General features: G+C 48.7%; 1 protein-coding gene across 1 annotated transcript; it reads right to left on the bottom strand.

The window, feature by feature from the left end:
- Nucleotides 1-4319: 4319 nt before the first annotated feature.
- Nucleotides 4320-6622, bottom strand: LOC116686033 (RNA-binding protein 39-like). The gene is made up of 6 exons (XM_032510945.1): nucleotides 6394-6622; nucleotides 6223-6295; nucleotides 5794-5986; nucleotides 5554-5706; nucleotides 4778-4924; nucleotides 4320-4394 (listed from the first exon to the last, which is right to left on the bottom strand). The coding sequence occupies exons 1-6, from the start codon at nucleotides 6620-6622 to the stop codon at nucleotides 4341-4343; spliced, it is 849 nt and encodes a 282-aa protein (XP_032366836.1). The 3' UTR covers nucleotides 4320-4340.
- Between the last annotated feature and the right edge of the window lie 3256 nt (nucleotides 6623-9878).

Genomic DNA, 9878 nt, shown 5'->3' with positions numbered 1-9878 from the left:
ATCACAGGGAGAAGGAGTTGGTTCTATAAGGGCTATGGCTAGGTCATGCTGCATCCTACATCAGTGTGTAATCACAGGGAGATGGTGAGTTGTGAGTTCCTATAAGACCATCTCCTACACAGTTAGTGTATAGTCAACATCGGAGAAGTGTTGTGTTGAGAAGGCCATGCTACATCAGTAGTGAATCAAAGGGAGAAGTGTTGTGTCTATCAAGGCCATGCTACAATCAGTGAGTTATCATCAAAGGAGAGAGAGTAGGGTGGTCTTAAGATCCATCCTACATCAAGTAGGGTAATAACCATCGAGATAGGTGTTGGTGCTATAAGGGCCATGCTAGGTCATGTTGCCATCCTCATCAGTGGAATCCCAGGGAGAAGTGTTTGTTCTATAAGGCCATCCTACATCAGTAGTGTAATCAGCGGGGAGAACGTGTTGGTTCTATAAGGCCATGCCTACCACACAGTAGTCTAAATCAACAGGGAGAAAGAACGTGTAGGTTGGTTCTATAAGGGCCATGTTTTAAGCATCAAGTAGTGTAAATCACAGGGAGAAGTTTAGTTGGTTCTATAAGGCCATGGCTACACACATGGTAGTGTAATTACCTGGGAGAAGGAGAGTGTTGGTTCATAAGGGCCATGCTAAATCAGGTAGTGTAATCACAGGAGAAGGTTGGATTCTATAAGGCCCTCTCACATCAGTAGATGTTAATCACATGGAGAAAGAAGTGTTGGATTCTATAAGGCCCATGCTACATCGTTAGTGTTAAATTCAAAGGGAGATTAGTGTTGCCGTTCTCTAAGGCCAATGCTACATAAGCTAGTGTAATCAAAGGGAGAGTGTGGTTCTAATATAGGGCCAGGCTACATCATAGTGTAATCAACAGGAGACGTTGTTGGTTCATAGTAAGGCCATGGCACAGCAGTAGGTTAACACAGGGAGAATGGTTTGGTTTCTATAATGGTGCCGCGTAATCAGTGAGAGGTAATCACATGGAGAAGATTGGTCTAAAAGGCCATCCTTACATCAGTAAGTGTAATCACATGAGAGAAGTATTGGTTCTCTAAGGCCATTCCTACACTCAGTAGTGTTAAGGTCACAGGGAAGAACAGTATTGGTTATTAAGTACCACATCCAAATTCTAGTAGTTTAATCACAGGGAAGAATGATGGTTCTATATAAACGAAAGAGCGAAACCTACAACTCAGTAGTGTAATCACAGGGAAAGTATGGTTCTAATAAGACCATCCTAAATCAGTAGTGTTAACACCGGGAGACCGTGGTCGTTCTTTTAAGGCCATCCTTACATCAAGTACGCTGTATCCCCAAAGTAATGTTGGTTCTATAAGGCCATGCTACATACGAGTAGTGTGTCAAACACAGTGGGACAGAAGAAAGGGTTGGTTCTATAAGACAGCCGCGCAGGGAGTGTTAATATCACTGGTGTGAGGAGTGTTTGGTTGTCTTCTAAGGTCCGATGCATACATCAAGGTGAATAGAGTAGATGAATTGCACAAGGGAGAAGTGTTGAGTTCTATTAAGACCATCCTACATCAGTAGTGTAATCACAGGGAGAAAATGGTTGTTGGTCATGCTATAAGATCCACGTTAACCCACTCAGTAAGTGTACTTCACCATAGGAGGACAGTGTTGGTTCTATAGAGGGCGCCATGCTTGACATCAGTAGTGTAATCACAGGAGAAGTGTGGTTTTTCTAGGAGGCCAAATTGCCTTACAATCAGGAGTTTAGTGTAATCCCAGGGGCCGTGTGGTTCTATAAGGCCATTACATCAGTAGTAATCACAGGAGAAGTGTTTGGTCCTCATTCATTGATCCTTGATACCGATACTTGCATGCCTTTGTTCCGTTTCCCGTATATCTGGGAAAGAAAGAAAGGGCTGTTGGTCTCGCCTCTTCTGCGATGGAAGTGCTGTTAACCAGATCAGGACTGAAAGTGATCTGCAACTATTATCCGTAAGAAGTTAAATCCCAGTTGAGAAGAGAAAAACCTGAAATTGTGACCGATATCATTGTAAATGTTGTTTAATCTTCTCTAGGGTGTATAACTGGGGTGAATGTAATTGAGATCGTTGGTTTTTTGTACCTTCTTGGCCAGGACTCCCTTAGGAAAAGAGGTTGTAACGGATACCCATCAACTGGGATCTTTCATGGTTTAAATAAAGGTTAAACAAAAAAAACGTCTGTGATGTGTGTGTATCTTTGTGCTATGTATATTGGGTGTATCTTTTTGTATGTGCGTATCTTTGTGTTATGTATCTTTGTGTTTGGTACCTGTTGCAGGAGTTTTGTCGACGTAAACACTGTGGACGGACTCCTCCCGTGTTTGTTACATTCTTCGGGTAGTGTGACATTCAGTGCTGTTAGGTTCCCCTTGCTCAGCAGCCAGAGGCGGCTTCGTCACTGAAACACACAAACACACCACAACGGTTGTTAGCATGTGAAGGAGGGTTCCCAATTGTTGTGTTAGACGTGGTGTTGGTTTGTGTTGGGTGTGATGTGTTGTGGTACACACTTGTTTGGGGGAACATGTGGGGAGAGCTGGAAGGAAGTGTGTATTTTGCGATGGAGGCCCTGAGACTGGAGATTTTCATTGCGCTACCAGGAGTTCGATTGTTGGAGACTCTGGAGTTCCTATTTTGCGCCCGATTGTTGGAGTAACCATCACACACACAACACACACACACACACCACACCTAACACTATCAGCATAACTACACCACACACACACACACACACACACACACAACACCCACACACACACCACACACACACATATAAATAATGAACTATTATTTTATAGTCTGAATGTGTGTAAATGACGTGGTGTGGCTTGTGGTGTAATAATGGACGTGTGGTGTGTGTACCCTGCACAGCAGGCCAGGCTCCAAAAGCGATCGCTCAACTTCCCAAATTGCAGAGCTGTGGCAGCTGGATGTGGAAAATGCTGGAGACCTGAACCTGCAGGGAGGGAGACAGGGAGGGGAGGAGGACAGGGGGGAGGGAGACCAGGGGGCGGGGAGGAGACAGTTGAGTGAGGGAGACAAAGAGGGAGACAAGGGAGGGAGGGAGATGCAGGGAGGGGAGGACAGGGAGAGGGAGGGAGAGACAAAGAGGGAGGGAGGGAAGACAGGGAAGGAGGGAGAGAGGGACACGTGAGGTTGGAGTGAGACAAGTATTTGAGGGAGGGAGGTGAGGCGAGCAGGGAGGGAGGAACGACGGGACAAAGAGGGAGGGAAAAGACAAAGAGGGAGGAAGACAAAGAGGGGGGGAGGAAGACAAAGAGGGTGGGAGGAATGAAAGACAAAGAGGGAGGAAGACAAAGAGGGAGGGAGACAAAGAGGGAGGGAGACAAAGAGGGAGGGAGACAAGGAGGGAGGGAGACAAGGAGGATTTTGAGGACCGTGGAGTTGGGAGGGAGAAAGGAGGGATTGAGACAATGGAGGGCCGACAGTTAGTTAAGCATATCATGGTCAAACGGGCGAGGAGTAAGTAGAAGAAATCTGATTTACAGCCCATTCCTCAGGAGCTGCGGTGTAACCCTGTCCTAGTCCGCCCCCCACCGGCCCGTTAGGGGTCCGTAAGTCCGGCTCCAGGCCCACCGGCCAGTAGGTGGCCTAGTCCGCCCACCATAGGGTCATTAGTCCGCTTCCCCCCCCCCCCCCCTCCCACCGGCCCGTCTTAGGGGCCTAGTCCGCCCCATAGTGGCCTAGTCCGCCACACCGGCTAGTGCGTCTAGCAGCGTACCACGGCCCGTATGGCCTAGTCCGCCCCATGTATGGTTGTGTGTGGTCTCACCATCAGCGAGCCGGGAGCCATCAGATGACAGGGGTCCCGTGGGTCCCAGGTCAATGCCGTGATGCGGCTCTCAGGTGTCGCTTGTCCAGGATAGGATGTGGGACGAGGTCAGCTGCGCTCCGTACGTTCCCACCTCACGTGACGCGCTTGCACGCCAGCTCAAAGCCATTAAGTCTGCGCAGCGCGTTCTGGGCACAATGTCCGATTGTTTTTGGGGTGTGGGTCCGAGAACGAGAAGGACAGATCAGGTTAGACAGGAGACAGACACGGTTGTAGAGAGAGACAGGTTAGAGAGAGGACAGGTTTTTAGAGGAGAGAGAGAACAGGTTAGAGAGAGACAGGGTTATAGACAGGTTAGATGACAGACAGGTTAGGACAGACAAGGTTATGAGAGAGGACAGGTTAGAGAGAGATCAGACAGGTTAGAGAGAGACCGGTTAGAGAAAGAAAGACAGGTTAGAGAGAGACAGGTTAGAGAGAGACAGGTTAGAGGATTTTGCACTCACAGTGCTTGAAGGCGTAGACATTTAGTAATGTTCCCGTGGCGCTGTCCTATCAGTCAGCTGGATGCTCTCGAGGTTCTGGAGACACACACACGAAAGACACCATCATCTAACCTTGGACCCCAAACACCCCCACCCCCCCCCCACCCCACTCCCCCCACATCCACCCCCACCTCCACCGGCACACAACACCCCCTCACACCTGGAAACACACACCCCTATCACAACTGGACACACACCCCGCCATCACTAAGCGGATCACACACACCCCAATCCAACCTGGACACAAACACCCCACACACGACCCACAAACCCCACACATCCCACCACACACCACAACAACACACACACACACAACAGCCACAAACACACACACAACACACACACACACACAACATCACCACACATCACCACTACACACACACACACACATCTGAAACACACAGTCACTCAGGTCTGACCCTGGCGAAGGGCTCGAAGATCCCCCGGAGCATGCTCCTGCGGTGATGTTGAAGTTGCAGAGCGACGCCGACGTACGAGACCTCATAGGGCCGGGATCCTCTGGAGGCGTTAGTCAGCCTGCAGAGCCGCTGCGCGGTTTTCTCCGCCTACACGACAGGAGATTAGAGATGACAGATAGACAGAGGAGGACACGAGACAGACGAGACAGAGGACAGAGAGACAGAGACACACACAGAAAGAACACAACACATGTGTGTAGAGCTGGCCCTAACAATATGGTGCCCTATTTTCTCTCTCTCCATCTGAACCTGCAAGGCCTGTCTGTCTCTACACCTGTCTGTCTCTCCACCTGTCTGTCTGTACCTGCGAGGCCTGTCGTCTCACACATGGCGCTCGCCACTGTCGTGTCTCTCCTAGCCGGTCTGTCTTACACGCGAGGCCTTTCTGTCTCTCCTAACTTGTCTTGTCTGTTACTGCGATGGGCCTGGCTGTCCTCTCCAACCTGTCTGTCTTAACGCTGCGAGGCTGTCTGTCATCTACACCTTCTGTCTGACCCTGCGCAGAGGCCCTGTCTGTCTCTCCATCCTGTCTGTCTGTATCTATAGTCCGATGGCCTGGATGTATCTCCAACTGTCGTGTCTGTACCTGCGACGGCCTGTCTGGGGTCTTCCACATGTCTGTCTGTCCTGCGAGGCCTGTGTCGTCTTCTCCACTTTGGCCTGTCTGTACGCTCTGCTATGGTGTCTGTTCTGTCTCTCCACCTGTCTGTCTGTACCTGCGAGGCCTGTACGATGATGGGAACTCCCAGCAGCCTTTGCCCCGTCAGCCCGATGGCGAGAGGAACCGATGTCGCCTCCACAAACTCGATGTAGGCGATGCCCTTCGACTTGCGTGAGTTCCTGTCCGAGATCATCCTCACGTCCCGGACCTGGGGGGGGCACAACAGCTGTTACCACGACAACCACCACCAACCCTACGGGACCAGCCAGCTAGTTAATGAAGAAAACAGACGCACGTTGCCCACGGCGGAGAAGAAGTCCTCCAGGTCTCGGGGGCGGATCCTGGCGGCCAGCTGCATGCAAAACACGGTGCGGGCGTCCCTCTCCTCGGGGGTCAGGGTGTCCGTGGGCAGCCGGACCGGACTCTTCTCCTTCCTCACGGGACTCTTACTCTTGGACCGCCGCCGGCTGGAACACAACCACAGAGACCTGATGTCATAGAGATCACATGGTCCCGGCCCAGGGCGACACGAGGACAACATGAGGACACCATGAGGGCGACATGAGGACACCATGAGGGCGACATTGACAGGGCGGACACGGAGTGACACTCCTATAGAGGCGACCACGAGGACACCATGAGGACGACATGAGGACACCATGAGGGCGACACGAGGACACCATGAGGACGACACGAGGACACCATGAGGACGACATGAGGACACCATGAGGGCGACACAGGACTAAATGAGGGAACGACATGAGGACACAATTTGAGGGCGAAACTGAGGGGACACCCTGAGGACGACACGAGGAACACATGAGGAGACATGAGACTCCATGAGGGGAACGGGCGAGGACACCATGATGGAACATTGGAGGGCGACAGAGGCCACCATGAGGGGCGACACTGGAGGGACACATGAGGACGACTATCTGGAGGACACCATTGGAGGCGATCACGATGAGGAGATCACCTATTGAGGACGACACGTGGCGGACACCCTTGAGGACGACATGAGGACACACCATGAGGGCGAGACGACGAGGAACACCAATGAGCCGACATGAGGACACCATGAGGGCGACTACGAGGACCGATGAGGACGACACGCGGACACCCATGAGGCGACATGAGGACACGTCATGAGGGACACATTGTCCTCATGTTGTCTTCATGTTGTCCTCATGTTGTCCTCGTGTTGTCCTTGTGTTGAAAACATCAAGAAAAGTGACAAACAGTAAAAAAAGGAACAAATACATAAGAAAAAGTTGAAAAATTTGATTAAAAAGCATCAACAAAAACGTTGATTTTCAATTTCAATTTCGTGGAGGCTGCTAGCCACAAGCCAAAAGAGCATAGCATACCCTCTGATAACACCAATGTATTTCTTTCACATGCTGATGGATGGGCTAAGAACGCTGTTTATCAGACACCACCTACCAAGCTCCTGGGTCCGTCCCAGGTTTCTTCCTAAAAAAAAAGTTTTTCCTCGCCACTGTCGCACTGCTGCATGCTCTGGAGGGAACTACTAGAACTGTTGGGTCCAGGAACAGTTTACAAGGACCCAGGGTCCCTGTAAATTATAGTGTGGTCTAGACCTCCTCTATCTGTCTAAGTGTCCTGAAATAACTCTTGTTAGGAACTGATAAAGTTCCCTTGGCCTTTGGGATTAACACAACCCCCCCACCCCACCCACATCATCTTTGACAGAAATTAACCACATTTAAGCAGTTTTATCTTTTCTATATCAGCGCTCAAATGCAGTTACCTATAGCAACAGTATGACATGGTTCTCTTAGGTAACCGGTGGACAAAACCTATATATCCATGGAGTATAAATAAATACATTTAAACATGGATGATTTAAAACACGGCCGACCTTTTGCTCTAATCTAATCTGAACTGCATAAATTATAACGATGCTTTTGATTTGGGAGATCTACTGATCTTGTTAAGTGGACTGTCTACATGTAAATGTCTGCTTCCAGACTTCACAGGGACTCTGATAGTAACAACACAACGTTGTATAAAGCCCAGACTTTGGGAGCATCAACGCTTTCTTTTTGTCCATCTGATGTCACATTTTGAGAAAAACCAGAAAAACATCAGACCTAAAACGGGACCTCAAACAGTAACGAATAAAACATAAAAAAATCCAATCTAAAATAAAAAAGGAGGCTAAAACAAGACGAAGATGGCTTGTTTTGTGTGCCGGTTGGGCTGACCGCTGCGTGTGCGTAGCGCATAGACCGTTAACGAAAAGTGTGAGGACAAAGGGAAGACAAATCGGACGAGTGAAAACTCAGTTTTGCTGCATTTTAAAGCCTTTTGCTCGAATGCAGAGGAAAGTAAATTCAGCGGTGCCTGTTAGAAATTCCCCGGGTGGGAGGTTAGCAGCATGTGGTTAAAAGCTGCACGTATGCCTCAGTTTGCCCTCTTGTGAGAACAATTTCATCAACAGACACTCAACAAGACCAGCCCGGGTAATGAAGAAGCGGCGCGCAGTGAGCGCATGCAGGCGGAGAGCATTTCCCGACTTTTTAAATCTCCATTATTTACACCCGGCCCGCCTTTGATATCTCGGGCCTCGGCGGCGAGATTCTCCCGAGTGGATCGGCCGGCCGAGCCCGTCTGAAGGTAAACCCGCCGAACCGCGGGGGACCGACACCGGCTTAACAACGATGACGTCAAGCCACTGAAACATTTTCATCATCCGGCAACAGACGGGGGAATGTTTTCAGTTAATTCTCTTCATGATTTAGTCATTCCAATTTAAACGGATCAGCGGAGCTGTCCTGTCCTTCCTGCTCTGCCCCTAAACCCCCGCTCCTCTCACTTTTTTTGTTTTCTATTCCTGCAGCCATTATTGTCTTCACACTCCAAGATGTCTTAGTATTTCACTGTCATCACGTTGAGGTCTTTTATATATATATATATTTATTTTTTTCCCCCTTACTCCAGCAGTTCCAGACCTACAATTCAGAGCACTTGTGATTCTCTCCTCCTTCTGTCTGGCAATCCTATCACCCCGACCATCTAGCTCTCCAGCAGCCACTCCATTCTCTTCTTATGTTTGTTTAATACTCGGTGGAGTTGTCTGCCCGGGATTGGGTGTCTGAGCTGCGATGCCGAGAGATTTCCAATTGATGGGATGGAGAGGATGGGAAGGAGAGAGAGGGGAGAGTGAGAGGAGGTTATAGAATTGGAGGAGAAAAGAGGAGAGGCCAAGTCGATGGGCGAGCAAAGTGTTTTGGTCCAGAAAGCATCGGGCCAGACTATTTACTACAGAAGAGATGGGCAAAGTCGAATGGAGACTGAAAAGACTTCAGTGGAGTGCTGGGAATTCATTTTTCATGAGAAATTGCACAGTTTTGCACCAGCGTACTGAACCGCAGTGCTTAAATCCCTTTTTTACTACAAAAGGCAACAGCATTAAAGTGATGAGCTGAACTCTGGTTGACTTCCATTAAATCCCTGCCACTGGTATCTTGAGCCAAATGCGTTGGGATTTTTGGGAGATCCAGTGGATACAGTGTTAAAAGTGAGTCTGTCGGCTTTCACTTCCTCTGCTGACGTTGTGGCCAAAAGGTCGAACAGTTGAAGCACTTGAAAAAGCAAAAGAAAACGTTTTCTTTGGACGGATAAAGCTGCATCTAACATCAGACAATGACCCTATTTCACTGGTATTAAAATCTGTATCTGGGTATCTTATCTGGATAAGGAACAATGCACGTTAGTAGAAATGTGCATTAAGTTTCAGAATGCTAGTGGATCTGGAGCTGGTCTCAATCAATCAAGAGGGTAACAGACATAGATGATAGAGATTCATATTTAAAGGAGCTAGTAGCTAATGTGACCAACTGATATCACCATAGAAAGGGGAAGTTTGAATTGAGCCATGGACGACACGTTGTTAGCCAATTCTAAAGATCATTTGGAAGTTGAAGAAGTCAGTTTGTCGTAAAAATATTAATTAACTAAGTATAAGACTGTAAAAATGAGTCATTAGAAAGAGTATTCACCCTAAATTCTCTAAGTGACGTCTCGCTAAATCAACAATGCGCTCTTGCTTGTTCTTTCACTTCTCTGTTGATGAAAAGACGCTGGATAAAACACATGAGGTAAGAGAAGGTTAAATGTGCTAGGCTAGCTAGCTAGCTAGATAGCTAGCTAATGAGCAAGGTGACATATGTATAGACAGTTAAAGAAATGGACCAACAGGCCCCGTTGCTCTGGACTGATCCCAGTGAAGTCTGTCAGGGGCCAGTATGGTGAAGGGTATGTGATGATCAGCGTTGCCAGATCTTGCAAGACAAATACGCAACCAGGCCTTTGAAAACAAGCCCAAAATAAGCGACTTTTTCTACGGAGCCCCCC

Source organism: Etheostoma spectabile, unplaced genomic scaffold (genome assembly GCF_008692095.1).
Source record: "Etheostoma spectabile isolate EspeVRDwgs_2016 unplaced genomic scaffold, UIUC_Espe_1.0 scaffold297, whole genome shotgun sequence".
Classification (NCBI taxonomy): domain Eukaryota; kingdom Metazoa; phylum Chordata; class Actinopteri; order Perciformes; family Percidae; genus Etheostoma; species Etheostoma spectabile.
Note: the sequence above shows the minus strand (reverse complement) of the source record. Positions and strands in the feature narration are given on the sequence as shown.

Excerpts from the sequence above, each read along its gene's own strand:
- LOC116686033 (XM_032510945.1), bottom strand. The coding sequence starts at position 6,622 with ATGGGTGTCCGCGTGTCGTCCTCATCGGTCCTCGTAGTCGCCCTCATG. Across the intron at positions 6,296-6,393 it reads CTCCAGTGTCGCCCCTCATG|GGTGTCCCCTCAGTTTCGCC; the intron begins GTGGCCTCTGTC and ends TGTCGTCCTCAG. Across the intron at positions 5,987-6,222 it reads AGTCCTGTGTCGCCCTCATG|GTCTCTGTGGTTGTGTTCCA; the intron begins GTGTCCTCATGT and ends CTATGACATCAG.